The 15,525-nt window shown below is 42.0% G+C and overlaps 1 protein-coding gene across 2 annotated transcripts in view; it reads left to right on the plus strand.

Moving 5' to 3' along the window:
* Nucleotides 1–15,525, plus strand: part of NBAS (NBAS subunit of NRZ tethering complex) — a 760,680-nt gene that overhangs the window by 712,561 nt on the left and 32,594 nt on the right. For both annotated transcript variants that reach the window (XM_073674140.1, XM_073674141.1), the window contains exon 51: nucleotides 13,707–13,835. In XM_073674140.1, coding sequence (XP_073530241.1) covers nucleotides 13,707–13,835 — 129 coding nt within the window. The remainder of the gene's footprint in view (nucleotides 1–13,706; nucleotides 13,836–15,525) is intronic.

The raw sequence follows: 15,525 nt of genomic DNA on the forward strand, positions 1-15,525 counted from the left end.
ATATTTAATTTCCAACAGGAGGATTGCATGGCCTACAAGTCTCCTTAAACTGTCATGTCACCCTCGACAAATAGAGACATTACCCCTTAGATCCCAGTCAGATGCCTCTCATAAAGCCAAGTCAGATCTCCTGCTTTGCACTTCTGAGGGGCAAACACCCCGAAATACATATCTGCAAATAGAGCATCTGGTTTCGCTTTTATCCGAAGTCATACGGCAGGGCTTGTTATAGGGTCAGTATCGAATGTTAGGATTGCTGACCCTAGAGTTCTAGTTCTCTTCGTCTATAAAGAGGCAATTTCCACAGACAACCTATTCATTTGAAGGGGCACTTTGTAATCCTTCCTTTTCCTAGAGGTGGCGCTGCAATACAGCTGAACACTTTCTACCAGGATTTTCCATACGGTACAGCTGATCACTATGGATCCCAGCAAGAGTGTTGAGATTTTCCCTTTCTCGAACACTGCCATACATTTACGTCACAGCCCGGTACAGGGCCGTCCGTCTATCATGGGCCGTTGTCATAGATCTCTGATGATGTACTTTGTTTTCCTCCTACAAATATTAAGGCAGGTGATTCATAGGAGGCTATTAAGTTCAGATCTTTTATCACTTATCAGAAGGACTGTTCCACCACTCGTGAAAGAGCCATCATTCTCGGAATAATATTAAGCGATTACCCTTTTATGTCTCGATAGCCATACACTATAGTGGAAATAGTTTTCCTCCAGGATGCCCGGACTTATTCTTCAAAGCTGATAGCTCGGAAAAGTAATATTTTCCCTTCTTAAGATGAAAAAAAAAAAAATGTCATTGTGATGGGTTGATTGCCAAGCGCATTGATGGAAGTGGCATCCTTCTACCGCTCCGAATACCGTAGTACGGAGGAGATAATTATAGCTTGTGTGGAATTTAATGAACACCACCATGAAAGGGACCTCCATCTTTCCTTCCTTTGTCCGGCTCCGACATTCAGCCTCTTGAAATCCCTACCGGCTGAGAGAGACGTTTTTTCCGTTTAGGGTCGTCAGTTTGATTTCGAGGAGCTCAAATGTCACCGGAATGAAAGCAATATATTTGTTTGGCTCTGGCCCAGTGATTCTTTTCTCCCTCTCCTTTTTTTTTTTTTTAACAAAGCGCACCACATTTGCCTTCTCGCTGAATTTCTATTTTTGTAGTCTCCTGTATAATTAAATAGCTGCAGTATTTCATTTTCCTCTTCACATCTCATTTGGTAATATCATTCATTGCCACCGGTTTAAAGAGTCTATCTACATTTCTGTTTTGCACTTAAAGTGACTTTTCGGGGCAGCTCTATTAAATGGAGGAACTCACCGGAGAGCTGCTTTTTGGCATCCCGCTCTGCTGCAGGTGCGGAGCGCACTGATTAAAAAGTTCAGGACTTGTCGGACAGTTTTCTCATCAGAAAAGATGATTTTAAAGGGCAGTTCCTGAAAGAAGCAGTTTCTTTGTGTGGTTATTTACTTAGGAGTCCAAAAAAAACAATCTGCCAGTGAAAGGATCCATTCGAAAGCGCCCAAATGCGTTGGCATCATGTTCAAAGACTGTTGTTGGTGACCACCCTAAACCTACCCTCTGCTGCACGGTCACTGCTTTTAGTACAATTTTTAGTGATGCTAAGTGGCCAAATAATAGCAATTCTGGCATTTAAATCTTTTGGTTTTGAAGGGTAAAAGGGACATGATTTGAACATTTTAACTTATATACTATATGTAGATACCGTACAGACCAAAAGTTTGGACACACCTTCTCATTTAAAGATTTTTCTGTATTTTCATGACTTTTAAAATTGTACATTCACACTGAAGGCATCAAAACTATGAATTAACACATGTGGAATTATATACTTAGCAAAAAAGAGTGAAACAACTGAAAATATGTCTTATATTCTAGGTTCTTCAAAGTAGCCACCGTTTGTTTTGATGACTGCTTTGGCATTCTCTTGATGAGCTTCAAAAGGTAGTCACCGGAAATCGTCTTCCAACAATCTTGAAGGAGTTCCCAGAGATGCTTAGCACTTGTTGGCCCTTTTGCCTTCACTCTGCGGTCCAGCTCACCCCAAACCATCTCGATTGGGTTCAAGTCTGGTGACTGTGGAGGCCAGGTCATCTGGCGTAGCACCCCATCACTCTCCTTCTTGGTCAAATAGCCCTTACACAGCCTGGAGGTGTGTTTAGGGTCATTGTCCTGTTGAAAAATAAATGATGGTCCAACTAAATGCAAACCGGATGGAATAGCATGCCGCTGCAAGATGCTGTGGTAGCCATGCTGGTTCAGTATGCCTTCAATTTTGAATAAATCCCCAACAGTGTCACCAGCAAAGCACCCCCACACCATCACACCTCCTCCATGCTTCACGGTGGGAATCAGGCATGTAGAGTCCATCCGTTCACCTTTTCTGCGTCGCACAAAGACACGGTGGTTGGAACCAAAGATCTCAAATTTGGACTCATCAGACCAAAGCACAGATTTCCACTGGTCTAATGTCCATTTGTTGTGTTTTTTAGCCCAAACAAGTCTCTTCTGCTTGTTGCCTGTCCTTAACAGTGGTTTCCTAGCAGCTATTTTACCATGAAGGCCTGCTGCACAAAGTCTCCTCTTAACAGTTGTTGAAGAGATGTCTGCTGCTAGAACTCTGTGTGGCATTGACCTGGTCTCTAATCTGAGCTGCTGTTAACCTGCGATTTCTGAGGCTGGTGACTCGGATAAACTTATCCTCAGAAGCAGAGGTGACTTTTGGTCTTCCTTTCCTGGGGCGGTCCTCATGTGAGCCAGTTTCTTTGTAGCGCTTGATGGTTTTTGCAACTGCACTTGGGGACACTTTCAAAGTTTGCCTAATTTTTCAGACTGACTGACCTTCATTTCTTAAAGTAATGATGGCCACTTGTTTTTCTTTACTTAGCTGCTTTTTTCTTGCCATAATACAAATTCTAACAGCCTATTCAGAAGGACTATCAGCTGTGTATCCACCTGACTACTGCACAACACAACTGATGGTCCCAACCCCATTTATAAGGCAAGAAATCCCACTTATTAAACCTGACAGGGCACACCTGTGAAGTGAACACCATTTCCGGTGACTACCTCTTGAAGCTCATCAAGAGAATGCCAAGAGTGTGCAAAGCAGTCATCAAAGCAAAAGGTGGCTACTTTGAAGAACCTAGAATATAAGACATATTTTCAGTTGTTTCACACTTTTTTGTTAAGTATATAATTCCACATGTGTTAATTCATAGTTTTGATGCCTTCAGTGTGAATGTACAATTTTAAAAGTCATGAAAATACAGAAAAATCTTTAAATGAGAAGGTGTGTCCAAACTTTCGGTCTGTACTGTATGTATGTTATTGTGGACTTTTTTTAACATAGATATGACTTTTTAACTCCTCATTTGAACAATTTTTCAAGCAGAACGCACGATATCTAGTCCCATATCTAAGTACCAGTGCTATTAGAGCTTAATTAATTAGAAGTAAATATACGGTAAATGGTGCCATCCATAGTAATTAGTGTGGCTAAACAGAGGGAATAAATGACCAATGGACACCGATATAGGCGTGAACCAAACCGTTACATCAGTAATTCTGCAAATCGTCTCGTCAGAGAGGAAGAGGACTAGAACTCTAGGATTGCTACTTCCAATAGGTGACACTAGAGTTCTAGTCCTCTTCCTCTCTGAAGAGGCAATTTACATATTTAATTTCCCAGAGAAGCATGCATGGCTTATAAGTGTCTTCACTCTGACATGTGACTCTCCACAAGGAGAAATGTTACCTTTTAGATCCCCCAATCTAACTTTGTCAAATCACTTCTTTCAGTAACCTTGTCAGTGCATTCTCATTGAGAAACTGACACAGCAGTAGCCATGTTGGCTAAGAGAAAATTGGCATAAACCTGCAATAGTGCTGTGATAATATAATTACATAGAGTTATTAAAGCCACAAATTCTATATGAAAAAGCCATTTTGAAATTAATGTCTGTAAATAAAATACATCCAGGTAGTGAAAATTACAACCATTAGAGTGAAAATAAGTGTTATCCAAGGAAAGAATAATTCCCATACAGCGCCCCTATGCCAGACTTGGAGAAGTTACCAGTAGTGACCAAACATGGCACAGATATGGAATTCCAGGGTGGAAATCGTCCAAATAGTCAACTTTCAATGTACTAATCCAACACTATTCACTCAAGAAACTGCAAAAAGTATAAGGAATGCAATTTTACGTCTCCTACTATCCCTTATGTTTGTTTGTTTTGTTTTTTTTGCTGTTCTCTCGTTATTGCCAAAATGTTTGTAAGCCAGGATGGTTAAAACATTAAAGTATTATCTTCAAAATATTTTCAAAGCAGCTTAGAGTGCTCTAAAATAACAGAAGTGGCATGTAAAAGTTTGGGCACCCCTGGTCAAAATTACTGTTGTTGTGAATAGTTGAAGATGTTGCAGGTGAAATGATCTCTAAAAGGCCTAACGTTAAAAATGACACATTTCCTTTGTATTTCAGGCAAAAAAATATATATTGTTTTTGTTTGTTTGTTTTTTTCATTTTAAAAATTACAAAAAGGAAAATGGGACAATGCAAAAATTTGGGCACCCTCGGAGATTTATGTGCTCAGATAACTTTGACCGAGGTTTCAGACCTTAAGTTGCCTGTTAGGGTTACGGCTTTCTATCATCGTTAGAAAAGGTCAGATGATGCAAATTTCCCAGCTTCATAAAAACCCAGCCTCCTCTAACCTTGTGCCAAAAAAACAGAAGCCATGGGTTCTTCTAATCATCTGCTTAGCGCTCTGAAAATAGTGGAGGCCCACAAAGCAGAAGGCGGCTATAAGAAGATAGCAAAGTGTTTTCAAGTTGTCCTTTCTTCAGTTCGAAATGTAATTAAGAAATAGCAGTTAACAAGTACAGTGGAGGTCAAGATAAGGTCTAGAATACCAAGCAAAATTTCAATGAGAGCTGCTCAAATGATTGCTAGAGACTCAAATCAGAACTCCTACTTGACTGCAAAAGACCTTCAGAAAGATTTAGCAGGCTCTGGAGTTGTGGTACATTGTTCTACTGTTCAGGGACGCCTGCACAAATATGGCCTTCATGGAAGAGTCATCAGAAGAAAACCTCTCCTGCATCCTCACCATAAAATTCAGCATCAGAAGTATGCAAAAGAACATCTAAACAAGTCTGATGCATTTTGGAAACAAGTCTTGTGGACAGATGAGGTTAAAATAGAACTCTTTGGCCACAGTGACCAAAGGCCTTTTAGAGATCATTTCATCTTAGACTTGCTTAACTGTTCACAATAACAGTCATTTTGACCAGGGGTGCCCAAACATTTACATGCCACTGTATTTTTCATTTTCTTTAAGTTGCCAAACCTTTATTTTAATGCTGCCAGGAATTGCTTTTTTCTATATACAGTAATGTCTAAAGTGAAATTTTGAATTCTGCTCAAAAAGTGCACTGCTTTAATATGATGATATTAATTACAGCAGGTGATGTGAGAGTAAACATAAAAATGAACTTTTAATTCAATCAGTTAACATGTCTTTGCCATACCTCTAACCTCAGGGTGTGTTGTGCTCTGGCAGACCGATCATTAGTACTGTGATCTAATATCTGCCAGAGCACACACACATCTATCTGATTCTTTTGCGAGAAGCCCATGAGGCAGTTACTCAGATAGTGAACCCATCAAAAGTCCTCCCTTACAGTGGAAGATCCGATTGGCGGTGTAAAGAAAATAACCTTCCGTGTGCTTTCAAGGGGTCACCCTAGGGTTATTTAGGTATAATGGTATGATATAGCATGTGACATAACCTTCTTATCAACTAGATCACACATTGGTGCCGTCTTTTCCCTTATGTTGTCTGTCTGGCCCTCAACACACATTGACTCCCACCTTTACAAGAGTAGTCCACAGCTGACCCTTTGGCCCAAAGTTAGGGGCTTTAAAGGGGTTGTCCAGTACTTTGTATCCCCCCGGGGACCGTAAGGATATTTGTAATTACCTTATGTTGCAGATACTGCCTGTGATGGGCGCTATCACTGACCGCTCACAGTCATCACGTGACCCCCGGCTGCAGCCGGCTCTGACATCTGCTGATGTCTCGACAAGTGCTGGCAGCAGCCGTGGGTCTTTGTGTTCCACGTTCCAGGTGGATGCCAGGCTGTGGGTGGGGTTACCGCAAGCGTCACACCCGGCATCCACCGCACGCTCTGTCTCTCCCCATTCATTGGGAAAGCGCGCGGTGGATGCTGGGTGTGACTCGGGGGGGTAACCCCACCCACAACCCAGCAGCCTCTGCGGGGACCCCAGCGCTGAGACACGCCTTACTTGTCGTGACGTCAGCACAGGGTCACATGATGCCTATGAGCGGCCACCGATAGCGCCACTCACAGGCATTATCAGCAATGTAAGGTAATTATATAAAGTCTTACGGGCCCCGGGAGGATACATTGGGGGGGGGTATAAAGTACTGTACATCTTCTTTAACTTATTTCCCTAAAATGCCTGCCAACGCGTTTCTTCTGCTAGGATTCATCAGGGGATATGCTTTAAGAAAAATATTCCATGCTCTCATCTCAAGAATGCAGGCATGGGTCACCAGCTTTGACTTCCTTCTGATGATTCGGGTGAAAATACCCTGAAATATTTTTCATATCCCCTGATGAATCTTAGTGGAGGAAACGCGTTGGGAGGCTTTTTAGGGAAATAAGATAAGGCCCTTTACTTTGGGCCAAAGGGTCAGCTGTGGACTGCCCTTGTAATGGTGGGAGACAATGGGTGTTGAGGACCAGTCAGACGTTGAGGGAAAAGATGGCACCAATGTCCTTTCCTCTATGCTGACTCTGTCCTGATGGATCCACTAGACAGGTGAGATCATTACTTTTTTTTATATCATCTTATATGTTATATGATGCACTCGTCACTTCACTAGCATTTGGCTGATTTACATAATAGGTGAGATCAAATACTCTGCTCAAAAAAATAAAGGGAACACTTAAACTACAGAATATGACTCCAAGTAAATCAAACTTCTGTGAAATCAAACTGTCCACTTAGGAAGCAACACTGATTGACAATCAATTTCACATGCTGTTGTGCAAATGGAATAGACAATAGATGAAAATTATTGGCAATTATCAAGACACCCTCAATAAAGGAGTGGTTGTGCAGGTGGGGACCACAGACCACATCTCAGTACCAATGCTTTCTGGCTGATGTTTTCATCACTTTTGAATGTTGGTTGTGATTTCACACTGATGGTAGCATGAGACGGACTCTACAACCCACAGAAGTTGCTCAGGTAGTGCAGCTCTTCCAGGATGGCACATCAATGCGATCTGTGGCAAGAAGGTTTGCTGTGTCTGTCAGCGTCCAGAGGCTGGAGGCGCTACCAGGAGACAGGCCAGTACACCAGGAGACTTGGAAGGGCCGTAGGAGGGCAACAACCCAGCAGCAGGACCGCTACCTCCGCCTTTGTGCAAGGAGGAACAGGAGGAGCACTGCCAGAGCCCTGCAAAATGACCTCCAGCAGGCCACAAATGTGCATGTGTCTGCACAAACGGTTAGTAACAGACTCCATGAGGGTGGTATGAGGGCCCGATGTCCACACATGGGGATTGTGCTCACAGCCCAACACCGTGCAGGACGCTTGGCATTTGCCACAGAACACCAGGATTGGCAAAGTCGCCACTGGCGCCCTGTGCTCTTCACAGATGAAAGCAGGTTCACACTGAGCACATGTGACAGACGTGACAGAGTCTGGAGACGCCGTGGAGAGCGATCTGCTGCCTGCAGCATCCTTCAGCATGACCAGCTTGGCAGTGGATCATTAATGGTGTGGGGTGGCATTTCTTTGGAGGGCCGCACAGCCCTCCATGTGCTCGCCAGACGTAGCCTGACTGCCATTAGGTACTGAGATGAGATCCTCAGACCCCTTGTGTGACCATATGCTGGTGAGGTTGGCCCTGGGTTCCTCCTAATGCAGGACAATGCCAGACCTCATGTGGCTGGAGTGTGTCAGCAGTTCCTGCAAGATGAAGGCATTGAAGTTATGGACTGGCCCGCCCGTTCCCCAGACCTGAATCCGATTGAGCACATCTGGGACATCATGTCTCGCTCCATCCACCAACGTCACGTTGCACCACAGACTGTCTAGGAGTTGGCGGATGCTTTAGTCCAGGTCTGGGAGGAGATCCCACAGGAGACCATCCGCAACCTCATCAGGAGCTTGCCCAGGCGTTGTAGGGAGGTCATACAGGCACGTGGAGGCCACACACAATACTGAGCCTCATTTAGACTTGTTTTAAGGACATTACATCAAAGTTGGATCAGCCTGTAGTGTGTTTTTCCACTTTAATTTTGGGGGTGACTCCAAATCCAGGCCTCCATTGGTTAATAAATTTGATTTCCATTGATGATTGTTGTGTGATTTTGTTGTTAGCACATTCAACTTTGTACAGAACAAAGTATTCAATGAGAATATTTCATTCATTCAGATCTAGGATGTGGTATTGGAGTGTTCCCTTTATTTTTTTGAGCAGTGTATATTTTGCTATATCAAGCACTTATCTCTTTAGTATTCGCATCTGTTTCATCTACGAAACAGGTGAGATTAAGTTATTTTCCCTACATGTTGTACTCATCACTTTATTATCATTTATTAACATTCATGTTATCAGTTTGGACTAATAATTTTCTGTTTGTGATCTAGTTGATAAGAAGGTTATGTCCCATGTTATATCATACCGTTATACCTAAATAACCTAAGGGTGACCCTTGCTGTATTCAAGAACTCATGTATCCGCAAAGCTTCTGTCTTGCACTTATTTCCTCTTCATGTGCTTTCCTCCTAATCTGTATTTTGCCATTACCAAAATAATACCAGTAGCAGAGACATATCAATAAATCAAAAAACAGTAACCAACAAGTCAAAAAATGTCTCACAAAAAAAAGTATTTTATTAATCTAAAGAATCATATGTGATAACATAATCTGTAGTCTTTTTTTCTCTGCCCTCCCTGAGACTGTATATGCTTTCTTCCCTGTCCATAGTGTGCAGATCTGTTTACAGCCCCTACCCCTTCCCTCTCCCTGCCGCTAGCTCTAAGGATTCATTCATATGTCCTTTTCATTAGTGATTTTGTTCAGAGTTTAATCAGTCATCTGAATATCATCAGTTTTTCTCAGATGAGAAAAAAAAAAGTTTCCCCACCTATCTAACAGTTTAGATGTCATCCATGTGCTGTGCGATCTTTTTTTTTAATGAACCCATTGCCTTGCATTGCCGATTTTGATCCAACACTGATCAATATCAGACGTATGTCTCTGCGATTTTGCGCTGACCACTCGGTTATGTGAAGAGCCCCATAGAATATCATAGGTACAAGTTGTGTCCGTGAAAAACACAGATAAAACTCATACGTGAAAAACGGACATGTGAATGACCCTTATACTCCGAGAAGGAAGAGCTCAAAAGAGAGAGTCATCAGAGCCAGGAGCAGAAGCTCTGATGGATTTGTAACATTTTTCTCAGAGCACTCAGCTAGATAAAGGACTTAATGACTGCAGTGGAAAAATGGTAGACTTTTATTCTTTATCCATAGTCTTATTGATTCTAATGTTGAATTCTTTGACTCCCTTTATTATCATCACTTTAATGGAAGGAATTTTTGAAACTGGAAGCAATGTGTCCATGTAACGTGGAGGATATTCTAATATATGGCGGCATAATAACCTGCCCTAACTTTGAACTTAGAACAATGTCTCTCTGGCGCTGATCCTTCTGCCTATTATTCCATCATAGTTTTCCCTGCTCTTCAGTGTTTAATAATTTAAGTTCACACCTGAAACTTTTTCTCCCGCGGTAACTCTGTTTCAAAGGTTTTTATATTTCTCATCGTATCTGCTTGGCCTTGGAAGTGCCCTTCATTAATAACCTATTTAAATGCAGCCTGTGCATGCGGAAAAAGCAAATGGAATTAATTAGGTCCTTCAACGTGGAAACTATTTTCAGAGTTTCAAAACTGGCAAATGAGCGCAAAAGTGTCTCCGCACGGAAATGATTTTTTTTCTTTTACCTTCGGTCCGTCACATGTGCTAGCAATTGTTTCACTCTAAAATATTGAGTCTCTGAAGCAAATGAATTATCTACTTCTCATAATTTGCCATATTCTAGATCAACCTCACCTTCAGCTTAATCTCTCTCCTGGTGCTCGCCGTTAAAGGCTTATTCTCGACATCAGAAATTAATTAAAATTGCAAAATGCTTGTGAGAAAATAGGGAACTTTGTATTTCACTTGTTAGAATGGCAGGATTTTACATTTTATTGTTTACTTCTTGTTGTCTCAGTGACCCGGCCACCTCTGCAAGTTTATCAGAGGTGGCTGGTCTCCTAGACATGGAGTGTAGCGCTTACAAGCCCTTTTCTATAGAGTTTGTGAGTGCTGCTCTGAAGCTGGCCAGATCACTGGACGTTGCGAGCTTTAGTGCCCCTGTGCTCCTCTAATTCTGGAGAGTACACAGTTCGGACCAGCGGCTCAACCATATCGCTGATCCAAACTGTCAATCATCAGGAGTGCACCATCAACCCCCGGCAAGTAGGAAGACAGGAGAGTTAGTGTCTCTATTATTTCTCCTAAAAAATATTGGCAGCTGGTTCCCAGTTGGTGCATATACCTACATATTTTGGAATGGTTTTTGACTTTTGTGGACATACCCCTTTAACAAGGAAAATGGCAGCATACAGTTATTTTTTAAGGGAAATAAACCCCTTGGAGGAACTGTTATATACTCTTTTTTTTTTGCCATTGCTGGCTACAGCCAAATGAGTTAACTGAGGATCCATCTGTGAGCTGGTTCTGACAAAGCGTTTGTAGCTCGTTTTAATCTGTCTTTTTCTGAGCTGCTTTCTGCAAAGTTATGACCACACTAAAGTTCAGCTCCACTTGGATGTGGCCTGTGGTCATAAATCATCAGGAATTCAGAAGAAAATAAGAGAAACAAGCTGTCCGTCAGAACGAGTGCACTGGCAGAATTTAAGTTAAATCATTCTGCAGCCAACAATGTGCAGGGAATCAAAGAGACCTGTAAGAACCAAATGCTGAGAAAATTTACATAGCATTTTCAAATTTATACATTTAAGTAAAAAATAAATAAAAATATCAATTCCACGGATGGTGGAGGTGGTGGATGTGTTACATGTGTATCAAGACTCATAGTTGTCCAGTCAAGAATTGGTAGGATAATACTGGAAAGCAAAGCATCAGAGTCCATCACTTTAAGTTTGGCCCAATCTTGTTAAAGGATCTCTGTTAACGAATTGTGGCTTCCATTGTAAACCTGTGGACTGAGCCTGATCCCCTTAAAGCTCCTTCACAGCACAGAAAAAAACACTGTGTTCTGCTCTCCCTCCCCACTAATGTTCCAAATCCAGCCTAAGGGCTCATTCACACAGCACGAATGCTGTGGTTTTCACGGATCGCTCTCGTGCCCATATTATTCTATGGGGTTGGGCACATGTCCAATTTTTTTCTACGGAAAATAGCCCAGACATTTCTGATTTTGATCAAAATTGGCAATACCAATCAGTGGGTCCGTGAAAAAAATCAGACAGCACTCAGATAACATCTAAGTGCAGTCTGATATTCACGCACTGTAAGGAGAAGGTGGATCAATTTTCTTATTTCTCCACGCACTAAAAAAAAACGGATGACACTCATACTTCACTCTGATCAAAGTTTAATCAGAATAATAACGTCAGACGTAGAAAAATCGGACTTGTGAATAAGGCCTTAATCGCATCCCTAAGGGCTCATGCACACATCGGTCTGCCTTTTACTAGTGTTTTTGATCACGGTTTCTCCACCTTCTCCTAGCTATCAGAAAGCACCTGAATGGCATCCGAGTGCTGTCCCATATTTTATGGACCCATAGACTTTCATTGCCGAGTTTGGTCCGACAGTCTGATCAGCATCGGAGAAGTCTCTGCTGTTTTGCACGGACCACTTTGTCTGCAAAAAATCACAGACATGAAAATCGGATGTGTAACTGAGCCCTTATACTCAGAGAAAGAAGGGCTCAGAAGAGAGAGCAGTCAGAGCCAGGAGCAGAAGCTCTGGTGGATTTGTAACATTTTTCGCAGGGCACTCAGCTAGACCTAAAGCCCACTGCCACCCCGTACTGAGTTTTGGCCCATTGGTTGTACAACAACGTGCATTTCCATCAGTTATAAGGAAATAATGCTTATTATGGACTCCTTGGCGGACGCAAACAAGCAGCTGATTACTGTTTTATGTACCTCCCAAAAAAAAATGCAATAGCGTGATCAAGACGTATTTACCCCATCATGGTACCAGCAGTAACTACAGATCAGCACGCAGAGAACAAGCCCCGATAAAGCACCATCAAATGGAAAAATGTGAGAAAATAAGTTATTGGTTTCGGAAATTAGTGACACATACTGAATTTATTTTTATGCTTTTTTGTTATGTAAAATTGATTTTTTTCAAATTTTTTTTTACTTATTAAGCTTCTAAATTTAAAAAAAAAATAAAATGTGATATGACCTGGAGAATCTTGTCGCCAGGTCTATTATGCTACACAATGAATGCCATAAAAATGAAACCCAAAGAACAATGGCCGAATAGCGGGATTTTTTTTTCTCTAGTTCACCCCTCTTTTTCATTTTTTAGTTATTTTTTATGGTAATATAACTTATCCAGCTAAAAACGAGCGATCATACGGCCGTGATATTGGAGGAATATAGAAAAGTTTTGGCTCTTGGACGAAGTGGAGGAGAAAAAATAAAAGATCGATAATGGGGAAAAAAAAATCGCTCAGTCATGAAGGTGTTAAAGAGGTTGTCTGGTACTTTAATATTGATGGTCTATCCTTTCCCATCAATACCAAATCAGCTCTCCTGCCAATCAGCTGTTCTTAGTGCTGGCGGCAGGAACATGTGATCAGATGCGGAGCTGCACAGCACTGCTCCATCACCTGCATAGTGGCCGCAGCCGGGTACTGCACATCCGCCGCCTATTTGAATGAATAGGAGTAAATCTGCAGTACCTCACTGTGGCCACTATGCAGTTGCTCTGCAACTGATCACTTCCGGCCTGCACCGAGAACAGCTAATCGACAGGTGTGCCGGATAGGTCATCAATAATAAAAGTACCGGACAACCCCTTTAATGTCCTGCAGAACTCCTGTCATTGTCTATTTATTCATCTAGTGCAGACGATGTCCTTTTGCCAAGTAGCTTCTTGCTCTCAAAACCAGCGCCACACCTGTCCAGTGGTCATGTTTGGTATTGCAGCTTAGCTTTAGCCAGTGGATGCTCCCTGTGGACAGCTGTAGAGCAGTTTTTGGAGTATATTTTTTACTAATCCAATGTATTTTTTAGCATTCTGTTCCATATCGTGAAGATCTCCTTTGTGCCCTGTTTATGATCGCTGTCAGCCGCGTCCATATTTGCAGTCCTGCTCTCTTTGAAGGTGGCTCCGCGCATTTAACCCCTCGGTTTGATCTCGCGTTATTCACAACATCGACTTAGATTATTATTTTTTTTTTTCTCTTTGAAATAAGATCAAATAAAAGAGGCATAAAATGTAGCAGCACGAAAGTGAAGAATGCGCCCGGCGTCTGCTGGCATCACATAATACCCGCTGTCACCCTTCTTTCTTGCAGTGCATTGATGCGATCTGCTCGCTGCTGTTGGAGCACGGCGTGCTGCTGACATCACTGAAGCTGTTTATTGAGAGCGGCGATTCCAGTCTTCAATCAAAGGCGCTGGAGCTTTTAACTGTAGTCACCAAGGTACGAGGAGATGCTGAGCCCCATACACATTGTAATGCATGGTACGGGGGTGACCGGCGGCGCTGTATCATCACATTACACATCACAGTGATCACAGCGACTGATCAGCCTCCAGCCATTACGTGCTTATCCATAATGGCCGTACTGCCAGTTCTGCAAAGAGCCAGATAATAAAAGGGATGAAAGCGATGTACAAGATACTTATATAAATATTAGGATGATAGCTCCATAGATCAGATGAATAGGAGATGGATGAATGGACATCAGGGAGATACATATTCCTTAGTAGATGGGTAGAAAAACGACACTGCTCAAAAGTTTTAAGCCGGTGTAGAAAAAATTCTGCAAAGTAAGAATGGTTTCAGAAATAGAAGAGTTAATAGTTTTTGTTTTTTTTATCAATTAACAAATTGCAAAGTTCATGAACAAAAGAGAAATCTACAGCACATCAATATTTGGTGTGACCGCCCACCAAAAAGGGGTTGTCCTAAATTAAGTGAACTTCATACTATGTCCAACTAATTTAAAGGGGTTGTCTGTGACATTTACATTGGTGGCCTATTCTTAGGATAGGTCATCAATATCTGACTGGTACGGATGCAATACTTTGCACCCCTAGAAAAAGCTTTTCCGGGCACTCGCAGCAAGCTCAACGAAATATTGACCGCTGCTGGAAACATTGGCTATCAAATTTGGACAGCATTACTGCCATATTTCTAAAGTGAAGGTACTTGGCGCACAAATTAGACATTTTTCTGCACCTCAGTTTCTATGTTTTTGTGCATAGTTGAGTCTCTTGGTCTTATTTCCATGTTGAAGGTCTGGCTTTTTGCCTGCAATTCTTCCATGAAGACCACTTCTGGCCAGACTTCTCTGAACAGTAGATGGGTCTAGCTGGGTCCCTCTGGTTGATGCCCGTTCTGAGCTGATGGCACTGCTGGACATCTGATTTTGAAGAGAAATAAGCATGACGTGTGTTATATCTGCTGCATAAAGTTTCCTTGACTAACCTCTGCATCTATGGTCCTCACTGTTGCCCATTTCTTGGTGCTTCTTCAGAAGAGCTTGAACAGCACATCTGGAAACCCCAGTCTGCTTTCAGATCTTTGCCTGGGAGGCACCTCGCTGATGCAGGATAACTACCTTGTGTCTTATTGCTGTGCTCAGTCAGTTTTAAGCCTCATACATAGCTTTTTCTGCTCCAGTTAATGTTTTTGTTTCAAACCAAACTGCATATGAAAATAATGATCATTATCACCTTTTTTGGTATAATTGATTACTCACACACCTGGCTATCATTCTACAAACTTCCTGACTTTGTGCAAGTGTAAATGAAAACATTCTTACCTCGCAGCTTTTTACCACACCTGCTAAAAACCCTTATTACAACAGTGTGTGCCTGTGTGTGTGTATATAATATATGTGTGCGTGCATGTATGTGTGATAATATATATATATGTTGATGTGAAGTAGATTGATTACATAGACAGATACATTGCTTCCCTAAGCCCTAGTTACAGTCAGGACCAGTGTCTGGGGCAAATTGGTCAATTGTCCAGTGCCTCCACTCTCTTCAGGGTCCCCAGCATTTTGACTTTGAGGTTAAAACTGCTTAAGTACCTTTTGGAGTCATCACTGTAATGTGACCATGATGTGATCAGAAGTCGTTTAACTGCAGGAGTGTAGAAGA

The sequence above is a fragment of the Phyllobates terribilis genome, unplaced genomic scaffold (assembly GCF_046119375.1).
Source record: "Phyllobates terribilis strain yellow unplaced genomic scaffold, ASM4611937v1 Scaffold_3__8_contigs__length_932513732, whole genome shotgun sequence".
In the NCBI taxonomy this organism is placed as follows: domain Eukaryota; kingdom Metazoa; phylum Chordata; class Amphibia; order Anura; family Dendrobatidae; genus Phyllobates; species Phyllobates terribilis.